A 27,763-nucleotide genomic window follows, 5' to 3' on the forward strand; every position below is an offset into this window, starting at 1 on the left:
TTGATTAATCCATGCTATCTATTAATGATCTCTGCCTCCTTTTCAAGATATTCTCTATTTCTTTAGTAGTCCTTTGTAGAATTTTGCCTGGAATATAAATCAAGCTTACAGTTTTATAGTTTACCAACTATATTTTTTTCTTTTTTAAAAATATCTTTAAAATTTATCCTTTTTCAGGCCTTCTGAACCTTTCCTAGAGTAGAGTCTTTAAAGTGTTCACAGTGGCTCAGTAAAATAGTCACCAGCTTTTTTTTGTTACTTGAAGAAGTAATCAACAAACATTTTTATGCACTTAATATGTACCAGGGACTGTGGTGGGTCCTTGGTTTACAAAGAAAAAAGTGAGAGACCCTCACTCCAAAAATGGGAAATGGACAAGAGGATGGATGAGTCTCACCATTGGCTATCATAATTTCTTAGAGAAATTCCATGTTAAACATTTTGCTTCTACAAAGAAGAGCCCCTCCACACTATCCCATTCAACAAAATGTTAATCTCTTGGGGGCAGCTAGGTAGCGCAGTGGATAAAGCATCAGCCCTGCATTCAGGAGAACCTGAGTTCAAATCTGGCCTCAGACACTTTATACTTACTAGCTGTGTGACCCTGGGCAAGTCACTTAACCCCCATTGCCCTGCAAACTAACTAAATAAAATAGGTCTATATTAAAAAGAAAAACAAAACTGTTAATCTCTTAAGTACAGATATATGGTAGTCAAGAATAAGGGTTATTTATGAGTACAGACAGTACTGCTCATTTGCAAGACATGTACAAGCTATGTGAATGACTGTATGGTATCATTTCTCTTAAAACAGTAAAAAGCATAGAGCACCGGCCCTGGTTTCAGGAGGACCTGGGTTCATATCTGACCTCAGACACTTGACACTAGCTGTGTGACCCTGGGCAAGTAACTTAACCCTCATTGCCCCACCAAAAACAAAACAAAAATCAGTAAAAAGCAATTGAGGGGGGGCAGCTAGATGGCACAGTGGATAGAGCACCGGCCCTGGAGTCAGGAGTACCTGAGTTCAAATCCAGCCTCAGACACTTAACACTTACTAGCTGTGTGACCCTAGGCAAGTCACTTAACCCCAATTGCCTCACTAAAAAAAAAAAAAAAAGCAATTGAGGGGAAAATGATCCTGTGGAAAAGCTATATAGAACCCAGCTACACCAGATCATTCTGAGAGCAATTGTAGATGAAAGGAAGGGACAATTAGAAATAAAAATAAATAGTTGTTTTTTGTTTTTAATGGAAAAATAGATTTAGACCTGGAAGGTATGAGAGAGGTCATTTAGTCCAACCTTCTTACTTTGTTGCAAAGGTGGAAACTAAATCCCAGAAAAACTGTGATTTGCCCAGTTACAGATGTAAAACTCTTGACAGAAGAGCAAAACCTATTTACATACATCCCCAGTCACTTGAAGTACAAAAGCATGTAAGATTACTGAAATATATATGACAGAAAAGAGGTGTGGTGGATGTGACAAAATTTGAAAAGCATTTAGGATTTGATTTTCAAGATATCTGTTATATAAAAAATCTAAGAAAATGTAAAGCTTAAATGCATGATACTTTTGGATGGAAGGAGTTATGGTGTGGCCCATACTTGGGGCAGTTATGTGGCACAGTGGAAAGAGGTCTGATGTCAAGAAGGCCTGAGTTCTCTAAAATGAGCTGGAGAAGGAAATGCAAACTTCTCCAGTATCTTTGTCATGGAAACGTCAGTATGGGGTCATGAAGAGTTGTAATACAACTGAAATGACAGCAACAAAAACCATACTTTCTCATCTTTCTGAAAAGCTTAGAGAATGATCTGCATGTGCACAGAGGGTATCTTGGATAAAAGAATGAGAAGGGAATAGGATTTGACATGTAATTTTTTTTATGTTTAGAATTTTATTTTCCAAATTACATGTAAAAACAAATTTTGACATCAATTTTTTAAAACTTTGGGTTACAACTTTCCTTCCTCCCTCCCTTCCCACCCCCTATCCCAAGAACTCAAGCAATTCAATATGTTATACATGAGTAAGTCATAGAAAACATCTTCACATTAGCTAGGATGTGAGAGAAAACAGATAAAAACAAAACTTCAGATTAAGGAATTGTCAAAAAAAAAAAGTATTTCAATCTGTTTTTGGATACCATCATCTGTAGTTGATTTAGTTCATTTTGCTGAGTATCAACATCATTCTAAGCATAAAATAAAGAACATGCTCTGTGCAGAGTACAAGTAGAAGAAGAATTTTGAAATTTTGCACGTTTCTTAGATTGTGAAGTCCTTGAGAGCAGGGACTATCTTTTGTCTTTTCTGATTTCCCTAGAGTTTAGGCGCTTACTAAGTGTTTATTGACTAATGTATTGCATCAAATCTTGTGGGATCTGTGATCAATTTGAAAGAGAGGCTTTTAAATTCACACGTAAAAACAAAGTAGATTGAAAACATTGCCCTGGTTACAACATAGAGCTAAACTAATTGAATTAGGCCATCTCTTTTTAATAGAATTGGAGATAAATAATAAGTTGGCTCTGGTGATCTAACTGGTTAAAGCTCTTTAAGTGATCTAAAGCTGCTTGTCAGCCAAAAAATTTTCTGTTAGTCTTCTATTGATGAGTTTGCAAATACCTATGAATCTATTTCAGGTGATCTAAAAGACCATGGAGGCTTTATATCATGTTGGCCATGATAATTTGTTTTCTAAGTGGTATTAACATTATCAAGCACATGTGACTTGACTGGAAAAGAGGGGTGGGATTGTAACATATTGATATAGGGGTTAGACTTATTTATGTAAAGATCTAAGTTCCTTGAACGTAGTAGGGGGTTTAATAAATGTTTGAAATGAACTAATGGTGTGCTGAGCAACCAAATCTTTTTTCCTAACTTCCCAAAGTTTTCTTATTGACCTATAAACTCATTACTTCATTTGCTTTTAAGATAGTATGTTTTTCTGACCATTTTAATTTCTAACCAGTTTTTTAAAAGCTGTAGGGCTTTGCTAGTCTCAAATTGTGGATTCAAGGATTATGCAAAGCAGTGGATGAAGAAGCAATTTGAAATGTGAGCAACATTGTCTGTGCAGGGTATCCTAAAGGACTATGAGAAATACTTTTGACTTTTTTCAGTAAACCATACAGTAATGAAAGGTTAACAAGCTTTTATTTAAAAGTTTTCAGAAATGCTCAAATGCTGTGCTCTTAATAGACTTTTCTTTCTGTATCTTTGCTCTTAAAGGACATTTCTCTATCTCTGAAAAATTTAATGCATGTTCCATTATCTGTGTCAAACTGTATTGTGAGCTTTTCAGTCTTCAGGAGAGCTTTTTATTTTGGGGAGAACCTTCAACATTGCTTAGATTCACCGTGTTTAGAAGCTAATAATTTTGACAAGCAACAAGGAGAATGTGAATCGAATTTGATATAAATGCAGCAGTCTTTTTCAACCAATATCTTCTGCCTTATTCTCCTCTTCAGATACTCTTTGTTACAGCTATAACCTATTATATTTGCTATATTCTTTTCATATGGACATTCCATTTCTTCCTAGCCTTCACACGGGCAAGCACCAGGACAGTGTCTGAAGCATACTATAGGCTCAGATCAGTTTCCACCTACTCTCTGATATACTTCCATTCTTTCTCTTCTCAGATTACCGTATTATCTGTTTATTTGTTGTTGTCTACACTTCTTAGTAGAATATAAAGTTCTAAAGGGTAGAAGTAATTTCATTTTTGTCTACAGTTGTACATAAAAGGAGCTTCAGAACTTTGTGGAATTGAATAATGTATGTCACTTGCTGATCTTGTTATCTACCATGCATTACTCAGTCATCTCTATGACAGTGGTTCCCAGCTCCATATTATATAGCCTTAGCTTCTCTCCTGAGTTCCAGTCCTGCATCATCAACTGCCTTTTTGAACATCTCAAACTTGATGTTCTGTAAGCATCCCAAACTCAAAATGGCCAAAACATATTTCATTTTCTTTCCCCATACCTTCTTCCCAACTTCCTTGTCACCCTTGGTTGCAACTTTGTCATCCTAACTCCCTAACCCTAAACTTCATGTTTCTTAAATGCAACAAATCACAACTTGATTATTGTTTTGTTGATTGTCTAGACGTTTAAAAATGATGAAAAAATGTTAATAATGCACATTAAACTTAAAAGTGGTTTATAACTACATGCTTCCCACCCTTTTTTATTTTTGATAGATGGTTGTTAAAAATTTACCAGCATAACCCTGCTCTTTTCCCTTAAACTCCCATATCCAAACAGTTGTCAAATCCTATCTGTTTGCTCTGTCTTTCTCCCCCATCCCTTCCTCTAACATATCAATGCTCTTCATTCCCACTTAGAACCTTATTTAAACCCTTTACTGTTTCTCTACTATACTATTGCAATCTTTACCTTTCTGCCTCCAGTTAACTTCTCTGCTCTTACTTATATTACAAATCACTACTAGTATATCCAAATCTTCCACTCTAGCAACAGTACTGTCCCTTTTAGTACTTTCTGTTCCCATTCATTATCTTCAAAATAAAGCTGAAATTTGTTACCTTTGTACTTAATACCCTCCAAAATCTGCAACCCAACTTACCTTTCCAGCATCTTTTTACTATTTCCTTTTGTAATATTTGTAATATTGTAATATTCATTGTTTTTAGCTTTTTCCACTTTTTGTTGCCTTTAATTTTCTTATATTAACTCCTTTGCTTAGAATATACTAACTTGGCATTTCTGTGAGTCCTAGATGCATCATGGTGTATAAGTGCACCAAGTGCTAGAATTGAATAAACTATTATATTGATTCCAATAGGATTTAGGTAGGAATTTAAGGATTAGTCTAAACATATTTTGGCTTGGTAGAAAAATGCAAAATTTCCTGGAGAAAATGCAGGTAAATATAAGTTTTTGAAAACATGGATTTGTGAGAATGTTTTTCATAGTATGTAAAGGGGATTTTTCCTCTCATAATTGATGTATGACTAATTTTTTTATTAGAAATGTTAATTCTTCTGTTTAAATAGTAATGGGGAGTAAAAATGTTTAATCAGTCTTTGATTCTAATTTCTTTTTATTCTCTTATGTATATACCTATGCATATTAGATGGTACCAGTGGCCCGGTCAAGACAGAGAATTTTAAAATCTAAATATTCAGATTATGAAAATAATTTTGAGTCATCATCTGAGGAAGAAAATGAATCTCTTAGCCTCATAAGACAGGTAAGTAATGGAACATGGAATATTGAAATGTACAAATTAATTTTGAATGATATTGGTTTATTTTTTCTTTGGACTAGCAAGATATTTGATACCAAATTTGCAAATCCAAAAGAAATAATAATATTTTTATTTCAATCATTGTTAGTTTTTCCATAGTTGATTGAGTTTGAATAACCAAAATACGTCCCATAGTTAAATGTTCATTGAACATCTATATGCATCCATAACACATACACATATATACAAATGTATAAACATAATGTGTATTATTGACAACTTAATTTCAGTAATTTTTAGATCATTTGGCATTGCTAGGGGAATGAAGTAAAATTTTTTGTTTTACTGTCGCCAAACTTCTTGTAAACATTTTCTTGGAATCTGTAAATTTCCCTGCCTTTAAACAATGTATTGTGAACATGTACTGGGAAGAATTTAGTGACTTGTTGATGAGTCAAGTTCTTTATAAATATGTTTTGTGCCTTCAGTTGGACCTTTGCTTATATTCTACTTGTATTATTTCTTGACTGATTTCTCACAGTGATTTTTTTTTTAAGAAAATAATACAGGTTATTCCAGAAGTCTTAATGCAATTGTAAGCTGTAAAGCTTTCTTAAAGCCTAAAACTGCACTAAGCCTTTTGAAACAACTCTCTATTCTTTTTCTTAATGTTATGATCATTTGTAGATATTACACCCTGCCCCTGCTACCTAAACTTGAAGTTTGAATTTCCCTTGTCACAAAGAAATAATTAAAATAGCTGGTGTAGTGACTAACAGCGTATGCAACCTTTTGTTCCTGTAGTCTTTCCATGTCTCTTTGGAGAGAAAGGGAATTGTTTCATTATCTCTATTTCAAGATTGAAGTTGGTCATTATAATTCTCAAGCTTTGGATTCTTTTTAATGTTCTTTTCTATGACATTATCTTGGCTAATTTGGATATATCGTTCATTTGGTTCTTCATTGTACATTTGTTTGTGGAAATCTTCCCATCTTTCTTTCAAACATCCATATTCAGTTTTTTAGTATACAGCAATGAACTTTATGTTCATATAATAAGGTTTTTTCTGCCATTCTCTGTCAGTGAACATTATACATTTTGTTTCCACTGCTTTGCCATCACCAAAACCAGCATAATTCTTCTATGGATATTTGGTATATGTAGAGTTTTTCTTTTTGTTTCCTTACACGTAGAATAGATAATATGTCTTGGGGTATTTGGAGTTGAGTATTAATGTTTTAGTCAATTGATACTTTGAGGTTGTTGGTTTGGTATTTTAAATCTTAATATATGTTTATATAACACCTTAAAATTTGCAGAATGCTTCACATGTCTTATTTGATTCTCACAACAACCCTGTACTATTATAACCTCATTTAAAAGATAAGGAAATTAAGGATAAGAGATTAAATGCCTAGTCCAAGGTGACAAAGCTGATAAATGTCTATGGCTGGATTTGAACTTGAGACTTCTTGGTCTGTACTTTACTCCTTACCCAGGTAGGGTGATCCAGAACTATTTAGTGGTTGACAGAGCTACCAAACAGCATCCAATCCTGGACTCAGTGCTAGAACAGGGGTCCTCTGGGATCTCTTTCTAACCATGTTTTCACTCCTCTTAACATCCATGGTCCCAGGATGCTGGTGCCATTGTAGCCACAGCCATTACTCCCTCCTGCTGCCTGCACTACCCAATGCCAGGCATTCTCAACCAGCCCCTACCACAGTTTCCTTTCTAAATTATGCTGGGTTGGGTGTGGGGAACCCTCATTTTGACTTTTTCTTGGCTTTCCCACTTAGAATTCTGTTTGATGTTTTCCTGTGGGTTTTTTTGGAGGAGGTTTGGCATTTGTCACCTTTCACTCTGCCATCTTGACTGCACATCCTGTACTACTCCCAGCCCCAGACCTACACGTCTTCTGAATTTTACCCTTTCTGTTGAAGGCAGAAGGCACCGTTTTTTCTAAAGATACAGGATTATTTTCAACATTATACCTGACTTTTCATCCCCTTTTTCCCCTTGTTTCCAATCAGTTGCCAAATCTTGTTTCTACCTCCACTGTCTATTGTATCTGTCCCCTTCTCCCTAATCCTCAACCTTCCTTCAGCAATAGCAATAGCTTCTTAATTACTGGTAATTATCAAGGCTACTTATTTATTAGCCTTAACCTCTGGGGACTCACATCTCCAAATGCCTATCATACATCCTCAAATTAGAATCCTTTTTGTAAAGCATCTTAAAATTCAACATGTCCAAAACTGAACTCATTATCTTCCTTACCAAGTCCTCCTCTCCAAAAAACTTTCCTTATGCTGCTTTAAATTAAATTTCATTGACAGAATTATCTGTTATTAATCATTTTCTTTTGCTACCATCCGAAATGGGAATTGAATCTTCTTGGAGGCAGTAGGTATAAGCATTTAGTGTATACCAAGTATACCTAAGAGAGGTGTTGTATGGAAAGGACTAACATATATGAAGATACCTAAGTTTAAAAAGGTGATTGGTTTAATTCTGATTGGGAAGAAATATGAAGAGGGAACAGATTTATCTTATGTTGAGGATATCAGATATACCAGTATTATTAGTACAAGTATCATTTTACTTAGTGCTTTCTTTGTGCCACACACTGGTGATACAAAGACAAAAATGTAACATCTGCCTACAAGAAATTGAAAATCATTGTGGGAGAATAATATGTACAAGTATAAGAACATACAAAAGATGTACAGATGCTTCTTAACTTGTTTTTTATCTGTTCCGTCAAATAACAAAATTTTTGCTGTATTTTGTATTCCCTATCCACTATCATTTTAATCAGGACACTTCAACTCCAGATCAAAGTGATGATTCTGGCAGTTCTGAAGAAGAAGAAGAATGGAAAAGTGAAGAAAAGAGTGAAAGTGACAGTGACGATTCCAGGTATTTCGGAGAATCACAATCTCAAAGCTTAGGGGCTGTCTAGTCTAGTCTACACATATATCGGAATCTCATACAACATAAACTGTGCATTCAGTCTTTACATTAAAAAATCATGAATGGGGGCAGCTAGGTGGCTCAGTGGATAAAGCATTGGCCCTGGATTCAGGAGGACCTGAGTTCAAATCTGGTCTCAGAAACTTGACACTTACTAGCTGTGTGACCCTGGGCAAGTCCCTTAACCCTCATTGCCCTGTGCGCCTCCCCCCCCCCCCCCAAAGAAAGAAATAATGAATGAAAATAGAAGAGAATTAGGGGAATGGAATAAGCATTTATGTAGCACCTAATGTCATATCATTTGATCATCACAACAACCCTACAAGGTAGATCTATTATCCTTATTTCATATTTGAAGAAACTGAGGCAAATGAAGGTTAATTGCTTGCCCAGGGTCACACATAGCTAGTAAGCATTTGGAGTCAATTGGACTCTGGTCTTCCTGGCTGCAGGTATAGTGCCACCAGTTGTCTCAGAGAAATCATTTATCTGATCATACAAAGTTCCAGTCCTTGCCCTCAAAGAGTTTACATTCTTTATGGAAGGAAATGATGATTTAAGGTCAAGTGTGCTTCAGTTTGGAAAGTCACAGAGATGGTAAGTGGAAATCTAGGAAAGTCAATTGGATACACCTTTTCCAGAAGCAATGTCAAAAAAAAAAAGGACACTAAGGGTTGGAATGCCTTGCCTAGAATTACACAGCTACCAACTTTCTAGCTAGCTCTACCATTATTACTATTATAGTTAAATTTTGCATGGTTTCCTTTGAAATTTTAAAAGACATATTTTTTACAGTGATTCTTCAGCCAGATATTCTGATTGGAGGGCTGATGTTGGCATTAATCTTCAACCTCCTTTAAGAACCTCATCTCGTCGTAGAACTCTACGGTATCGCAGTAGCTCAGAAGATGAAGTATCTGTTGAGAATTTGTCTACTCCAAAGAGAAGGCAAAAGAGAAGGGAAAGATGTAAACCTAAGAAGTCGGTATGAAAAAAAAAATCTGTACTTTCTATAAATTTCCTTTTTTTCTTTTTAATTGTTACCAATTTAATTATAAGCATTTTTTCCTCTTTCAAATTGGAAAAAAGAAAACAAAATTGTTTTAATATATGCATAGTAAAGCAAAACATTCCTGTGTTGGCTGTGTCCAAAAACATGTTTCATTTTGGATATTGAGTCCATTACCTCTGAGGAGATATGACTAGCATGGCTCATCTTTAATCCTCTGGAATCCTGATTGGCATTTATGATTAATGAGTTTCAGAATTGTTAGTCCTTATAACATTCTCCTGTTTTTGCTTATTAGGCCTCAACTACAGTAGCTGAGATCATTGGGTTTATCAAACATTAGACTTCTATATATTGTAAAGCTAATTTGTTCTACTAATGAGCTTCTCATTTCTTAACCACCAAATTGTTTTGATGATTACTGCTTTGTTGTATAATTTGAGAATTACTACTGCAAGTGCCCCTTTCCCAATGTTTTTTCATTATTTCTCTTGTGATTCTTGACTTTTGGTTTCCCTAGATTAATTTTAGTATAATTTATTGGTATTTTGATTGGTTTGGTGCTAAATAAATAAATTTAAGTAGTGTTGTCATTTTCATCATATTGGGTCAGCTTAGCAATGAGCAATTAACATTTCTTCACTTATCTAAGTCATCCTATTTTTTGTAAAAATGCTTTGCATTCATATAGTTTTGGGGACACTAATGTTTTAGGTCTTTTACTATGTAGAATTTGCAGAGGATGACTCCAGCTGAGCTTGAAAATATAGAACTTTTATATGAATTTCATCCTCCAGTTTGGATAACAGATACTACACTTCGAAAATCTCCATTTGTTCCTCAAATGGGTGATGAGGTAAGAGTGATAAATTTTGGTAGACAATAAAATCAGTCTTAATTATTTGAGTTTAAATTATATTTCAAATACTTTAATTTTCTTTTTGTAGGTAATATATTTTCGACAAGGTCATGAAGCTTATGTTGAGGCAGTTAGGAGAAATAATATTTATGAGCTGAACCCCAACAAGGAGCCATGGAAGAAGATGGATCTTAGAGTAAGTTTTATTATAATTTTTTGTGTAAAAATTTTTTGCCTTTTTTTTTTAACCCAGCACTTAACATATAATTGGCACAAAATGCTTAATAAATTCTGGCTTTCTCCATACTCTAATTAGTTTATAGGTTCATTTTACAACATTTTGAGAACAACTACATGTGAATAATCTTTACATTTATTTCCATTTATCATTTTTATAAAAGCAAATAATTTATACTGTTATCTTCTAAACCTTAAGATTTAATATGAACATTAACTTGAAGAAAAATATTATAATAAAAAGTTACTAGTCATAAGTAGGAAAATAAAAATGTTACTTATTGCCTATACAAATTGAACACTTAAATTAGGAATAGGGTAGTGCTATCTGTAAAGGACGAGGCATGGGGGTCTTTAAGAGATTGCTTAATAATGCTTTTAACAGTGCTATTCATGTTACTTTAAAAAATTCTCTTGAAGGATCAAGAATTGGTAAAAATAGTTGGAATGCGTTATGAGGTTGGTCCCCCTACACTCTGTTGCCTTAAGCTCGCTTTCATAGATCCAGCCACTGGAAAGCTTCTGGACAAGTCCTTCTCTCTTAAGTATGTGTTTTTCTGTTTAGTTATGAATTAAATTGTGATATCTCTAATATGAGCATTGATCTGCACCAGTGAGTTGGTGCTAATAGCAGATACTTGATGTTTAGAAGGGGTAAAAAAATCTTGTCATATCTTTTATATTCTAGTAAAAAGAGTAATAACAAATTATTTTAGGTGTTTGAGGATGTTTATAGTTGTACCCAAGTCAAGATGGGAAGGGGACAAAGACAAATGGGTTTTATATAACAACCACTTGGGGTTTGGGTATTAGGTTTAGTATTCTTTAACGTGTTGGGAGAATTGCTGATGTGTGTGAGAATTTTTTGTTTTTTTGGAGTGGGGAATGGGAGTATGTGTTAGGCAGAAAGGAATAACATTGATAATAACATGATGAAATTAATAAAATGCATTCTTTTAGATATCATGATATGCCAGATGTTATTGACTTTCTTGTACTACGTCAGTTTTATGATGAAGCACGACAGAGGAACTGGCAAGCTCGTAAGTCTGTTGAGTTTCTATAAAATCTTACATGTTAGGATAGATTATATGATATGATTAAATAATGTTGATTTTGTAGTGTTTGCATTCAGTTTTTAAGATTAGTAGACCATAGTTAATACTAATTTCAGTTCCATAGACATTGAGTGTCTACTATTTGCAATGCATTGTTTAGTCGATTCTCAACATTTTTTACTTTGCTAGGAATGTTTTGGGAATTTACTATTTAAATGGGATTTACTATTTAAATAATTCCTTGTCAATACTGAATATTTTTTTCCTGTTTTTGTTAGTTATAACACAAATTAGCCTAAGAATTCCTAGGTTGTGAACAGAAACCTTTTTAATTTATTCAGATCTTTCAAACTTATTGCTGTGTTAATCCAAATTTAGGATTTAAAGGAGGGATTTAAAGATGTTAGTATTCACTTTGTATACCAAACACTGTACAAAATAAATATCTATAAATGTATATGTTGACAGACTAATTGAAATTGGACAAACAGGTATGCTTAATACATATTTCTTTAATCAAATATAGGAATTCAAGAGTGAATTATGGAGAAGCTTTTTGTGTTAGGCTGACTTTTTTTGTTTTATTTAAATTTTTTGTTCTCCCAAATTACTGCATAATCAATAACTTGAGTTGACCTTAAATGCCCAAAGTACACTGAGAAAGTTAGCAACTTGACTTATTACCTCAGAATCGTACACATTTGCCATACTATTTAGTGTCTATAGTTATATCCTCTTAGGTATATGGAGGAACAGATAAGAAAATAATTTTACATTGAGTTTAGTGTATAGCAGAGTTCATCTTTCTTTCATCAAATCTTGCTCTCCGCATTTGAAAAAAAATTCCTTTTCAGGCAGCATCTAAAATATTTAATATGGCAGGTTTAAAACCCTTATTATGAAGGGATATAATTTAGGCAATCATCATCCTTTGAAATGCAAGATGAGAGCTTGATTGCTCTTAACATACTATTCTTAACAGTAATATCTGTACAGGTAGTCAGGATTGTTCTAGGACTAGAGGTTGAGGACATTTTTCTTGAAGGAAAACATCTGGCCAAAAGGAGAAAAAGATGAGGCAGCTGGCACATGTGAGGGTTAAGATTCATACAGTCAAGTCCCAAAGAATTAAGGCTGCCATCCATAGATTTTTGGAACTCCTGGAGATGTAAGTTAGAAGCTCTCATTTTATTTTCCGCTGTCCACTTAATTTTTTTGATATTTTTGTTCTCTACCACTAAGCTTGTGGAGATTATGTTCCAGTACTTTCTTGTAACGTAAGTTAAATAGCTTTGTGGCTGAGATTCTTTGGCCACTTCAGTTCAAATATTAGTGCAGTTTAGACCAGTGACATTTATGGTGTTTTAACACCTGTAATAGATACAAGTGGTATACTCTACTTGAGACCTTTTGATTTCTTTACCAAAAAAAGCTTTTTTCTCTCACAAGAAAATCTTTAGGGGGCAGCTAGGTGATACAGTGAATAAAGCACCAGTCCTGGATTCAAGAGGACCCAAGTTCAAATCCAGCCTCAGATACTTGACACTTACTAGCTGTGTGACCCTGGGCAAGTTACTTAATTCTCATTGCCCAAAAAAATAAAAAATTTTTTAATTAAAATAAAAAAAAAAGAAAAGAAAATCAACCGACTTCAAAGCAAACTAGCTTCTCCTTTGAAACTAGCAAATCTTTTATTCTCTGAGAGCCATACAACAGCTGGAAACCTCAGAAGTAACTCTGATGGCTTGTGGCATCTTCCCAACTTTCACCCATCAGCATTCAAACATGTTCCTTGAGAGTTAGTTCCCTATTATAGTCAAGTCTCTCTAAAGCCTGATTTTAAACTTTTGTTTCTGAATTTTACTCTCCCAGGAATTAGTCCCACTTACAGTATTATTCCCATGAAATCAATTGCCCTTAACAATATTGTTGTACTTAAAGCTACAGTAATGCTCAAAAATTGATCTTTTCTCTTCTTCATTAGAAAGAATTAGAATCACAAATTTTTGTGAGTTTTTTAATAGTTTGCTTAGGGCAGTATGGGTAGCTTTTTTAAGTAATGGTTTTGGATTGACAGCAAAAGTTGTGTATATATAGGCATATGTTCATATATACAATTATATGAAACAGTGATGAATTTAAAACACATTACATATAGAGTTAAAAACCATGAAAAAAAATGTAATTGTAGAATATTTAAACCAGAAATGTACAACTTTTGTTATAAACAATTATACTTTATAAATTTATAACTGTGTTCATTATTTTTTTATCATGCCCTATTTTCCTCTCAATATTTTTTGTCTGAGAGCATTTGCATAATTAATTGTATTATCTTTCATCCTTCATAAAATATTTTTACCCACACTTATGTAGTGCTTTCCATGGTGTCAAATGTGGTAGGTATTTAATATTTTATACTTCTAAATAATAAACACCTATTTCTGTGACATTATAATAGGCACTCTTTATATAGAGCTTTAAGACTTACAAATCCTTTTATAATATCTCTTTTAATACTCATAACAACCTTGGAATGCAGATACTATTTATTTGTAGTTTATAGATGAGAAAACTGAAGCTATGGAGTTTAATGACTTGCCCAAGGCTACATAGCTAATAAGGGTTTGAGGCAGGATTCAAATTCTGTCCTTTTTGACTCCTACTCCAGTGTTCCATTTACTTCACCACTTAGTTAGATGTGATCCCTAGAGGCATTGTCTTGGTTAAAAATCAGATTATTATTTCTAGTTAGATAATAACTAACATTTATATTTAAGGCAGCTAGGTTGAATAGTGAATAGAGTGCCAAATTAGGAGTCAGAAAGATACGAGTTCCTATTCTGCCAGTTTCTAGCAATAGGGCAAATCATTTAATCTCACTGCTCCAGTGCTCTCATTTGTAAAATGGATATAATAATAACACCTAATTCCTAGGATTATTGTGAATATAGAATGAGATAGTACTTTTAAAGTGCTTAGTAAGGGCACAGCTAGGTGACACAGTGGATAAAGTACCAGCCCTGGATTCAGGAGAACCTGAGTTCAAATCTGGCCTCAGACACTTGACACTTATTAGCTGTGTGACCTTGGGCAAGTCACTTAACCCTCACTGCCCTGCAAGAATGAATGAATGAATGAAAGAAAAATTTAAAAATTAAAAGTGCTTAGTAAACCTTAAAGCACTATATACATGCTAACTAGAATTATTATATAACACTTTAAAGTTTGTAAAGAATTTTATGAGTATTCTATCATAGTAATAGCTTTAGGAATTGGAATGACATGATAAAATTTCAGCATATTAAAAGCTTGGTAAAATTCTAGCTCTTTTAGGGACTTTTATAATTGCAATTATTTTTTCTTTATTTTTTTACCATGCCATATATTTAATTTGGGTACCTGAATTGGACAGATACATTGTGATTTAGGTTGCGTGTTCCCGAATGTGTTTCTATTTGTTGTTTGATGTTTTAATAGTTTTATTGATGCAAACATTGGTATTTGTCTTAGTAAGAACTTCTGGACTCAATAAGTTTTTTAATATAGTAATACATTATAACCACTAAACAGTCACATTTGTTATGGGGCTTTCTAGTCATAATATGGTAATATCAATAGAATAAGTAATTTTATCAGAAATTTTATTTAAAATAAGAATTAATGTTCCTTGTATACTTACTGTATAATCTTTTTAAAAGCCTGGTAGTTCTTTGTATTATAAAAAATAAGTAAGAGTTGCTATTTCTTTTACAGGTGACAGATTTCGATCTATAATTGATGACGCTTGGTGGTTTGGAACAGTGCTAAGTCAAGAGCCCTTTCAACCACAATATCCAGATAGTCATTTCCAGTGTTACAATGTTAAGTATGTACAAAGGTTTATGTTTACTATTCACTTAACATACATTTATTAAGTGCCTACTACGTGCATGTACTATTCTAATTCCTTGACAGAAGATAAGATCAGGAATAACTGATACAAACTACAAGAACACTGCATTAGTACTCTTAGAAAACTGAGGGAGCTATCTTTTTCATCAAGGGATAGAGGTGATGGGTTTAGTACAGATACAGGTATTTGAAAGAGAAGTTGTGTGTGAGTTGGAGCTTGAAGAAAATGAAGTATGGGCAAGATGTGTGAACAAGGAATGGAAAATAATCCATTTTGGATGCCATATTGAATATTTGAATAATGGTATACTTTTAAGTGTGGTTATTTAAGGTTTATGAAGTACAACACAGTGAGGAATAGTATAAGATACAGGCAGGAAGAGATCAGATTGTAGAGGACCTTGAATGCCAGGATGAAAAGTTTATACTTCAGTCAGTAATGTAAAACCCTTAAAGGTTTTTGTGTAGATTTGGTGATATCACCAGAACTTTTCATTAGGATAGTTTCTTGCATAAAGTATATATAGGTAGGGGGCAGCTAGGTGGCGCAGTGGATAAAGCACTGGCCCTGGATTCAGGAGGACCTGAGTTCAAATGCGGCCTCAGGCACTTGACACTAGCTGTGTGACCCTGGGCAAGTCACTTAATCCTCATTGCCTTGCAAAAAAAAGAAAAAAAGTCTATACAGGTAAGGGAGGATAGATGAGAGGCCGACTTGTAATGAGGATTAAAATAGCATAGGCAATAAGAGAATCTGAACAAAAGGCTTTATGGTGGGAGTTGAGGAAAAGAGGATGCATATGAAGTAGGTTTAACAACACTTTTACATGATTGGATTTGTTGTGGTGTCAGAATGACTCTAGATGAAGGATTCTTGGGGTTCCTAAACTTGGTTTTTAAATTTCTATAAAATTATACTTCATTATGATTGGTTTCCTTCATAATGCCTATTTTATTTCGTATACCACATTCCAAAAGAAATACATGACAAAAACCGTTAATAACCTTGGCTGTAGATGACTAGGTAAATAATAATGTTCCCATCAACATAAGTAGAAAAGTTTGGAAGAGGAACAGGTTTGAGGAAGAGAAAATAAATTCGGTTTTGGATATAAATGAGTTGAAAGCTGGAATTTGAAAACATGGCACTGGGACTCTAGGGAAAAGATGGGAGAAGGAGACACTAATTTGTGAGTCTTCTGCATTAAAAAGTTTATATTTGAAGGCATGGAAGCAGGTGAGCTTGTGAAGAGAGAGATTTTAATGGGAAAAGAGTTAAAGATGTGAGTTGGGATGGAGGATGAGGATCTTGCAAACAAGATGAAAGAATAGTAAGAGAAATGAGTTATTGTCATAGAAGCCAAAGGAAGAGAGGATATTTATAAAAGTCACAAAGACATGTCTGACACGAGTCAAAGAGCATGAGGAAGATGCCAAATTGTTTATGCCAAGAAATACAGAGTATCTTCAAAGATATTATTTTAGTTTTAAGTTTAAAATTGAAACAAGACTTTTGGGACATTCTGTATAATATAGAATACTTAAGTTGTTCCTTCCTATAAAACATAAGCTCTTGAAGGCAGAGACTGACCTGCTTTTGTATTCATATCCCCGGAACTTAGCATAGTGGCTTGACACATGTTAAGCAATTAAATGTTTTTTTAATTCAGTATCTGAAGGGAATTTTAAAAATTTAAATTCACATAGTTTAGCCTTACTGTAAATATTCGTTATCTTAAAGATCAGAAGATGGGCTGCTATTGATTTGACTGGATATAATACCATTTTAAATCAATTTATGTTTACATTTTATGTTTTAGAATAATTAATATCTTACATTATTAAGTCATGTTCCTTTTTTAAAAATCTGATAATGGTATCTAGCTCCAGCCATCAGTTAAAATGTTTTTTTTCCTTTTCTCTGACCTACTGATTAAATAGGTGGGACAATACTGAAATAGAAAAGCTTAGTCCATGGGATATGGAGCCAATTCCTGATAATGGTATGTGGATATTAACTAAATTATAAAGAATCACAGCATTTTAGATCTAGAAGAGGCCTTAAGGATGGAGTTAAACATTTACATATGAGCAAACAAGCCCAAAAAGGAAATTGATTTGTCCAAAGTTTGTTACTAGTAGAAGTCAAGACTAGTCTAGTATCTTTGCTTCTGTCGTATTTTCTTTTTATTATATAATTTCATGTTTTTACTTTACTTTCTATTAAGGCTAACAGCATAATAGTCAACTGGAATTCATTTAACACTTTAGAATTTACAATATTGTGAAGGTAGAAGGTGTTCTTCTTGATCTGGTCCTGTGGTTTCATCAGTATATGGAATTCCTTCTTCTGATGTAGAACAACAACTCACTTGTAACATAAAGAGCCGCCTTTGGCATTGAGAGGTTAAGTGCTTTGCCCATGGTCACACAAGTGATATATGTGAGAGGCAGGATTTGAACTTTGGTCTTCCTGACTGAAGCTGACCCTCTTTAGCACACCATGATGCCTATGAAGGTTTTTCTTTCCATTTTACATATGGGAGAGCTAAGACCCAGAGAAGTTGTGGTTTGCCTATTTTCATATATCATGGAAGTAATGGAGCTAGGACTTGAACAGAGTTCTTGATCCCAAATCCACTGTTCTTTTCCATTATGCAGTTATTGATAAGTATAGAAATAATAGTGCTCTTTCTTGGGATGCTAAGTACTAAAGAAAAATTAGTCCCACAATCCCCTGCCTTTGTTCCTTCTCTTGCACATTTTATTGAACAAATCTGGAGATCATGAAATCATGCTGAATCCCACTACAAATTAATTAGATTATCTCTAGCAGACCCTCACTGCAACAAGGCAGTCATTTTTTACCTCCTTAATCCACAACAACTTTTCATCCTTCTTTAAACCTTCCACAATTCCCCTTCTCCCCCCCCCCCCCCCACCTGAGAACCTTGCTTCATATTTCACTTGAAAAATTAAGGCCATTTGCTAAGAACTTCCTATTCATTGTTCCTCATCTCATATCACTCAGGCGCCTTCTCCCATCGTTTACTCCTTCTACCCCTGATTCATCCAAAGAAATGAACTTTCTTGCCAAAGCACACCCTTCTACATGCCCAAGTGATCCCATTCCATCCTATCTTCTCCAATAGATTACCGCCTTTACCATTCCTACTTTCTCACTATTTTCAATTTGTCTCTTTTTACTGGCTGCTTCCTTCATATGCTCATGTGTCCCCTATTCTCAAAAAACCCTCAAAATATACATTGTCCCCTGGTTATTATCCTATATCTTTCCTCCTTTTTATGGCAAAACTTAATAAAGGCCATCTGAAAAAGACCCTGCGAAACCTCCTTTTCTCCTCTTCTTAACTTTTTGAAATTTAACCTCTCTGGCTTCATTTAATTCAAGCTTCTTTTTCCAAAGCTGCTTATGCTCTTTTAATTGCCATCTCTAATGCCTTTTTTTTAACCTCTGGCCCCTTTTGCACTCACTGTCAGTCAAGCTCTTTTTGATACTCCATTCTTTCTAGGTTTTTGTGATACTACTCTTTCCTGGTTATCCTCCTAACTGCTTCTTTTGTCTCCTTTGCTAAATCTTCATCCACATGACATCTACTAACAGCGAGTCTTATATTTTACCTCTGTAATCACACTTGGTGATCTTATTAGCTGCTATGGTTTTAGTTATCATCCCTATACTGCTGACTCTCCGTTCCATCCTCAACCTAAGTTACCCCTTTTTCTACTACTCTGGCGCTTCCTTATTTACCTTCAGAATCAAATATCAAATCTCCTATTTGACTTTTTTTTCCCTATGTAACCCAGCTTCTTCTTACCTTTCATAGTCTTATTATACTCCATGCATCTTGCAATCCAGTGACACTAGCCTTCATACTGTTATCACATGTCAGTCTCTCTCCCAAAATTTGAACATTTTCAATAGCTATTACCCCATGCCTAGAATTACTTTTTTCCCCTCATCTATGCCTCCTAGCTTTTCTGACTTCCTTCAGATATCAACTGAGTCCCACCTTCTGCAAGAAACCCCACCCAGTCTTCCTTAATCTTAATTTCCTCTCCTAATACCATCAATTTATCCTTTACATATTTTATTTGTACATAGCTGTTTGTATCACGTTTCCCCCATTCTATATACACTGAGCACCTTGAGAGAAGGGCTGGTTTTTGTTTGCTTGCTTTTGGTTTTTTACTTTTCTGTGTATCCCCTGCACTTAGCACATTGCCTGGTATATAGTGGGTGCTTAATAAAATGTTGGTGGACTAATTTACCCTTTACAATTTTTCTGTTTCTATTAATCATCTTTTTTGCATTCCTGGAGCATAATCCTCCAATCTTTTTACTTCTATAGTTCATATTTATAGTCTACTTTACATCCTTAATTGAAAAGATAGAAGCCCTATTGCATGAGATCCGTTATCTACCTTCACCTCAATACCATCTCTACATGTATAATTTCTTTTTGGTCTGAGAAAGCGTTGTCATTTTTTCTCCAGAAAAGTACCTGCTGGTGCTGCTTCCACACTTCTACTTGCTGTAGGCAACTTTTCAATAGAGCTTGCCATTAAAAAAAAAAGAAATTGTTGGCCTTGTAAACAAGGTAGCTGTTGGCTTTTGGTTTTGTTTTTGTTTTTTTAAATAAAACTTTTCCCTTCCAGACTTCTTTAATCCATGGTTTTTGTGCAGTCTCCTTAACTCTGACTCTTGACCTTAGCACTTCCTAAAGATAATGATGTTAACCACTTGAAATGCTTGCCTTTTCCCATGACATCCTTATTTTCATTTCTGTGTTACTCAATGCTCTTTGTGTTCTGACTTGCATCTGCCCATATATCCAAGGCTTAGTGATTGTTGAACCTCTGTAGTAACTATACAGTCTCAGAGAAATCATAATATTTCATGCTTTCAACTAACACCTTTATTTTAATGACTCCCCTTGATTTAGCCTATACTTAAAAATCCAGAAACCTTCAGAAAATTTCTGTTTAGGTTTTTTATCATCTCATCAAATCAGTATTTCTAATCCAAATTTGTCATATTTTCCCAATCTGACCACTCTTTATTATTTCTTTTAATGACCTCAGTGTTTAGTTTTTTTCAGACTCAGAATCTTGGCATTATCTTGACTTCCCACTTCCTTTACCCATCATTACTAATTCCTGTCAGTTCTTTCTTCACTATGTATTTATCTTTTCTCTAGTACTACTCTAAATGCCCTAAGCTAGATATCCTTTTCATGTTACTGAGTTTTTGTAAATATTTTACTAATGTGTATTAGTTTTGTTTCTTCTCTCCTTGAAGCTATTCTCTATACTTTGGAAAGATTGTGAGTACTTGGTGGATCTTTGATCTCATTGATGTGTATGCTCCCTTCAACAATATAGTTTATCACAAACAGGATCTTTGCTCATTATTTGTGGACTTCTGTCCATGTTCTCCCACAAGTTCACCGAGCATTGGCAAGAACCTTCTTTGCAATTCCTGGACAAATTTCATTTCCTTTTTAATTAAAACTAAAACTTAATTGCACATATAAGCAAATAGGTACTTTATGAAGATTGCTTCTGTGGCATGCCATTCATGAAATGTGAAATAATCCAATGTTATTGTTGGTATTACTGACAGTATTTCAAAGCATTCTGTATACAGAATGGTATTATCACATTCTAAAGTACATCCTAAACATCTGATGACTAACTCACTATATGTATTATGAAATCAGAAAGCTCCTAGCTCCATTTTTCCCCAGATGTATTTCTTTGTTGTAAAGTCCATATTCAGAAGTAGTGTTTCTTATATTTATAAAGAGATTCTTTCAAATACCAAATAATTATCAGACAGGATAAAGAAGTAGTTGAGTAAAATCTTGATCCAGAAAGTATAAGAATTACACTTGAGTTTAATTGTACATTGAATACAATTAGCATTTATTATTATCTTTTTTTGAGGACACATTTAAAATGTATTTTTTAGAAATAAATTTATTTTATATGCATTTATAATCTTTCATCAGTTGCCCCCACCCAATTGGGGGGAGGGGAGGGAAAAAAAGAAATGAAAACCCCTTATTAAAAACATGCATAGGGGCTGCTAGGTGGGGCAGTGGATAAAGCACTGGCCTTGGATTCAGGAGGAGCTGAGTTCAAATCCAGCCTCAGACACACGACACTTAATTAGCTGTGTGCCCTGAGCAAGTCACTTAACCCTCATAGTCTGCCCCCCCTCCTTCCCCCAAAGTGACTTAGCACTATGTCTGGTGCTATATAAATGCTTATCCTTTCCCTATCCCTCCTTCCCCCCATTCTGCTAGTTCTATACTGGCTAATTGAAAGTATCCATATTTTGTATTTTAAATGTAAAGGCTCAACCCTTTAAATTGTTCAGTGTCATAATATAGAATTGGAATAAAATTTAATTAGATTGAGTTTATAAAATATTACTTTTGGTGATATGTTTGTTTTGACAATTTTTTATTGAACTCAGTTTTTGATGATGTATACAAAGGGTAAAATGTTTGTAAAGGAAGCTGTTTCAATGTAAAAGTATATTTTTATAGTATTGTATTTTCCTATTCATTCTTTTTTTTTCTCTGTCATTTTTTAATTTATATGTAGTTGATCCGCCTGAAGAATTGGGAGCTAGTATTTCAGTGACTTCAGATGAACTAGAGAAGTTGTTATACAAACCCCAGAATGGTGAATGGGGTAAAAAATCCCGGGATGAAGAATGTGAAAGAATAATTAATGGCATTGATCAGCTTTTGAATCTTGGTAATAGTTTATATTTTATTAGAAATATCAAAATTTTACAAGTCATCAACATAGATTATTGTGTTAATGAGATCTTTACGTTTTATTTACTAGTATTTTGAATTAATATTTTGGCTTTACAAGTTATCTTAATTTGACTATTTCCTTGGTGAATAATTTTGAGAGAAATGACAGGAAATTATTGGAGTTTATTAAGCAGAGGAGAGATGCAATCAGGCCTATGCTTTATAGGGGCAGGATTTTATGAGAATTAATTTGAGAGAGTCAGCATTAATATAAGCCAAAATACTATATTGTAATCGAGGTTATTGTGGCTGTGAGAATATTGGAGGGGGGTGGATTTGAGAAATGTTATAAAGCTAGAATTTCCAAGACTTGACTCTTAATTAGGGTATGTGTGGTGAGGGAGACTAAGGAGTTAAGAATTACCCTAAGTTGAGAATTTGGATCACTAGAAGGTAATGAATGGTGCCTTCAACAGAAAGAGAAAAGTTCAGAAGAATTATGCATTTGAGAGGAAACTTATCTGCTTTAAGCATAGTAAGTTTGAGATTCTTATGAAACATATAGTTTGAAATCTGAATAGGCAGTTGGTGGTACAGAGTAGAGCACCAAAAAGACACTAGGGAGGGAGGGATATGTAGATCAGGGAGTCATCTGTATAGCGATGATGATTAAGCCCTTGGGAACTGAGGAGGGCCTAAAACAGAACCTTGGGGACATATGTGTACCTACATAAAGTAGGTAGAGTTTCTTATACTTATACCAAGAGGAAGGAAGGAAGTTTTATTATCTTTGGTTCTACTTTCACTGAAATTTTAATTATTTGATAGCCTTTTTTTTCTCATAACAGATATAGCTGCAAGCTTTTGCAGGTCCAGTTGACCTGTTCTACTTACCCAAAGTACTGTTCGGTGGTAGCCTATCCAACAGATCTTTATACATTCGGATGAGAACTTGTCCATCGATTTTACAGGTCAGTAACTTAATACAGTATTTACTTTTAAAATGTGCTTCCTCCTTCTTACCTACATGATTTGTAGTAACCAAGGAAAATAAAGATGTTCTTTATTTTACAAAAACAAAAATTGTATGATTAGAATCTTATTGATCTAGTTTCTTTTATATTAACTTTGGTATTGGAAAAAAAGATAATAGCTGCTAACCTTAGTCATTACTTTTTCTTTATATTTGGCCTAAGGAGTTGGCCATCTTTTTTGGGTGGGTGGGGGAATGAGGGTTAAGTGATTTGCCCAGGGTCACACAGCTAGTAAGTGTCAAGTGTCTGAGGTCAGATTTGAACTCAGGCCCTCCTGAATCCAGGGCCAGTGCTTTATCCACTGCGCCACCTAATTGCCCCCTGTAGTTGGCCATTTTAAGGATTAACAATGAAAATAGCTATTCTCCAGTCTAGTATGATTTCCTAGATTGTGGATGGATATATTTTTTCATTTTATTATTTAGTCCTTCCATATGAAAGATAAGAGACCTTTTTGTGAAGACTTTACCAGTAATAAAAAATATTTTGTGCATGAATAGTATTTTAAACTCACTATCTGTGGTAGAATCTCTTTTAAAAGCAATTTTTTTTTTACTATTTCAAAAGAAAGTGATCCCTGATTGTAAAGAAGGGAAGTGGTTAGAAAGGATTGATTAATGGAAAAGAAACTTAGAATAAAAAGGGTAGCTGAGATTATTAAAGAATATTTTCTCAACAAAAGATTATTTTATTAAATTTTCAAAATATATTGGATCATTATGGTATATGATGCAGTATATTTTTGGCAGGGATGTGTACTCTAGAACTAATAAATTTAACATGGTTTACTGTTTTACTTATAAGTCATGTTAACTAGATGGCATTTCAAATTAGTTTTTAATATTAGCATGTTAACCTACTAATTAAGTGATTTTATTCTTTAATTTGGTTTATAATTATTCACCAATTTGGTGGAATATTGAGTTACTGTTAAAAACCAATCATAACTTTGTACTTGGATCAACTCAAGAATATCCAGAAATACAAACTTTATACTTATATCATGAAATATAATTTGCAAAGCAGAAAGACCTGGCACATAGCAGATGCTATGTAAATGGTTATTAACCCTTTCCATGTTCATTACCAATTGATGGTATCTTAGACATTTTTTTTCTGTGAAACCTAATTTCTGCAAGGTTACTATATAAGCAGCATCCATACTGATTTTAATTTATTATTCATTTGCTAAAAATGAGATAACATGCAGCATGGCTTCAGAATATAAGGCCAGCAGGAAGATTGGAGGAAAATCATATAACTCCTCACTTCTCCAGACATTTCTCTGAGATAGAGGTGTCAAACTTAGGACCCATGGTTGGCTCATCCTCTGAACTAGATTAAAATGTAATTAGGAAATATTTACCAAAATAAATAATACAACATAAATAACCTTAATTTATGGTTTTCTGAGATAATATGCAGCCTAGGAGGATACATCTCTTTTGAGTTTGACACCACTGCTCTAAGCACTGAGTTACAGAAGAATTATAATTATCAATCTGTACCATGGAGAGAATTACCACTCTGCCATTTCCCTGCATTTATGAAATTAAAATCCAGACATAATGCTTTCCTTACTAACTCTCCTCCCACACCCCATGATGGGATAAGACATTCAGTTCTTCACCCATGTTTGCCTTAAACTAATATAATCCTTCATGAATTGTGACAGAGTTGATAGGAATAGAAGTGGTTTATAATATTTTTGTACATTTGGATTAACATCATGAGCATAAATTTGTTATATCTACCTTTAATCATACCTTTTCATTTTCTGGTCCTAAGTTTACCAGCTTCTCAGTGTTATTTTATTTACTTTCTTTTAAAGGAGGATTTCTGCTCTAGTCTGGGAAGTAAGATATATAGAATATAATGCCAGAACCTTTAATGAACCTGGGAGTGCTATTGCAAGATCAGCTAAGAAGATCACTGATCAACTTTTAAAGTTCATTAAGTAAGTAGTAGTGGATGCTTTTAACTTTTGCCATCTTTCTACTGTATGTTTTTGCCTTTGAAGTATAAGTATGTCTTTTGTTACTTTAAATAACATACTTCTTTATTACAATAGCAGTGTTGTTTTCAGTGGTCAAAAATAATGCCAATTAAATTTCATTACTCTGTATTGTAAATTGAATGTCAAATTGGAGACAGACTCATTCCAAATATCAATCGGGTTGTTACAGTCCTATATGTCTTTTGACTTAACAAGTGCTTCCCTGTTACCTCCCTCCATCTTTTTTCCAAATGTTACATTTCTTCTTTTGAAAATCAGAATTGTCTATTTTTTCTTTTATGATCACTTACCTCTAAGGATTCTCCCCCTAGTTATAGTGCAGCGTATTTCCGTTCTCTCTCTCTCTCTCTTTTTTTTTAATGAAGTGACCTATATTTGGGTCATAACTTTATTTGAAACTTCCAGTGGTGTACCAGGGCATGTTCTGTCATTTTCAGTCATGTCTGACTAGTGATCACATCTTAGCAAAGATACTGGAGTGCTTTGCCATTTCCTTCTCCAGCTCATTTTTCAAGATGAGAAACTGAGATAAACAGGGTTAAGTGACTTGCCCCAGGTTACACAGGTAAGTGTCAGATGCCAGATTTGAGCACAGAAAGATGAGTCTTTCTGACTCCAGGCACTCTATCTACTGTGCCACCTAGCTGCCCATAGTAGGAGAAATTAGTGTAAACCTGATTTCTGCCAAACTGTTTCCCAGAATTTTTTTGTCAAGTGAGGAATACTTACCCCAGTAACATGTCCTGAGGTTATTGAAAACTAGGCTGCTATGTTTGATTGCTTTTGGGTCTTGCTTATCTAATTTATTCTCTTGGTCAATTTCTCTGCTTTTTTACTCAGTACAGTAACTATGATGATAATAAGTTTACAGTATAGTTTAAAATCTAGTAATGCTAGTCTGTCTTTCCTACTTTTAAAAGTTATTATTTCCATTGAAATTTCCTCACCATTTGTTTCTCTAGTTGAATTTCATTGATATTTTGACCAATTCTATAAAGTGACTCCATGGTAGTTTGATTTTGTGCATGATTTATAAAATAATTTAGATATTATTGTCATTTTTGTTAATGTGATAGGGTTCAACCATGAACAGTGAATGTCTCTCCAATTATTTCAGTCTTCCTTTATCTTTGTGAAGAGCCTTTTGTAGTTATATTTATCTAGGTATTGAGCCTGTCTTGGTAGGTTTATTCACAGATGTTTTATGCATTTTATAGTTACTTTTTAAAAACTTTGTTTTTAATACATTTTATTTTTTAATATGATCCTAAAAAACATGAACATTGGTTTGTCTATGAAACTATGAATATTAGTTACATGGGTTTTTAAAAGTATATAGAGGCAGCTAGATGGCGCAGTGGATAGAGCACCGGCCCTGGAGTCAGGAGTACCTGAGTTCAAAGCCGGCCTCAGACACTTAACACTTACTAGCTGTGTGACTCTGGGCAAGTCACTTAACCCCAATTGCCTCACTAAAAAAAAAAAAAGTATATAAAGGTATTCCCTCTATAGCACAACTTTCCCTATCACAGTTTTGGTATATTACAGGTGGGCATAAGAAATTAAATGGTAATTTCCTATAAGTTTTGTGGTAGCTGCAGATGACACAGAAAAAGTTTAGAAATGCATAAAATGTGTATAATATCAACATATATTATCTTTTATTTCTTAATATGTTTCCACAGTGCTTTTCTCCAATTTTTTTTTTTTGCAGGGCAGTGGGGTTAAGTGACTTGCCCAGGGTCACACAGCTTAGTTAAATGTCAAGTGTCTGAGGCCATATTTGAACTCAGGTACTCCTGAATCCAGGGCTGGTGCTTTATCCACTGCGCCACCTAGCCGCCCCCCATATATTATCTTTTAATACCATAATAATTCAGACTTCTCTGATATGAAGGGAGGACCAAAAAATTTTATGCAGATTTTTCAGATTGTAGTGGTGCTGTACTCCTAACCCCTGCATTGTGGAAGGGATAACTATTAAATTTAATAGAGTAACTCTGTCTCTTGTCTGATCTTCCTTCTGCTCTCTTCTGTGTATTTTTGTCTCATTGATTTTTTTTTATCATCATGATTACTATATCAATCTTACACTCCACCCACCCCCACACTCCAAGTATATTTTGTGGTTATTTTTGGGTGGAATTTTTTTTTCTCTGCTCACCTTTTGTTAATGACATAAAGTAATGATTGTTGTAGTTTATTTTTTTATCCTGTTTTGTTAAGTTCACTATGCCTTCATTTAAATTTTTTTCAAATTTAATTTCAGGACTTCTCTAAACCATCATAACCATTGAAAATAGAGAAGAAATTTCCTCTTTGTATATGCTTATTCCTTTGATTTCTTCTTTTCTTAGTGGTATAGCTAGCATTTCTAAAGCTGTATAATGCTAGAAGTCCATACACTATGATCTTGAGCAAGTCACTTAATTTCTCAGTGCCTGCTCAGGCAATTTACTAAACTTTTAAATCATAAAATAATTACTCATTTGCATCAGCAGAGGGAATTTACTCACCAAGAATTGCCTACACCAATGAAATTACGGGTCTAATCACCCTACCCCACCACTACCACCCCCAAATCAAATGACTGAAACTGACACCTCCCCAGCCATCCCCTGCCCCTGAAATCTCTTCCTCTGGTTGGAGTGGGTAGG

At 34.1% G+C, this 27,763-nt stretch overlaps 1 protein-coding gene across 1 annotated transcript in view; it reads left to right on the forward strand.

Annotated features, from left to right (window-relative positions):
• Positions 1-27,763, forward strand: part of BRWD1 (bromodomain and WD repeat domain containing 1) — a 158,911-nt gene that overhangs the window by 94,714 nt on the left and 36,434 nt on the right. The window contains 14 exon segments of the mRNA XM_043991457.1: positions 5,111-5,227; positions 8,047-8,147; positions 8,997-9,186; positions 9,941-10,066; positions 10,158-10,265; positions 10,727-10,851; positions 11,267-11,349; positions 15,121-15,232; positions 17,200-17,261; positions 21,895-22,050; positions 22,255-22,266; positions 22,917-22,939; positions 22,941-23,026; positions 24,921-25,046. Coding sequence (XP_043847392.1) covers positions 5,111-5,227; positions 8,047-8,147; positions 8,997-9,186; positions 9,941-10,066; positions 10,158-10,265; positions 10,727-10,851; positions 11,267-11,349; positions 15,121-15,232; positions 17,200-17,261; positions 21,895-22,050; positions 22,255-22,266; positions 22,917-22,939; positions 22,941-23,026; positions 24,921-25,046 — 1,427 coding nt within the window.

Source organism: Dromiciops gliroides, chromosome 3 (genome assembly GCF_019393635.1).
Source record: "Dromiciops gliroides isolate mDroGli1 chromosome 3, mDroGli1.pri, whole genome shotgun sequence".
Taxonomy (NCBI): domain Eukaryota; kingdom Metazoa; phylum Chordata; class Mammalia; order Microbiotheria; family Microbiotheriidae; genus Dromiciops; species Dromiciops gliroides.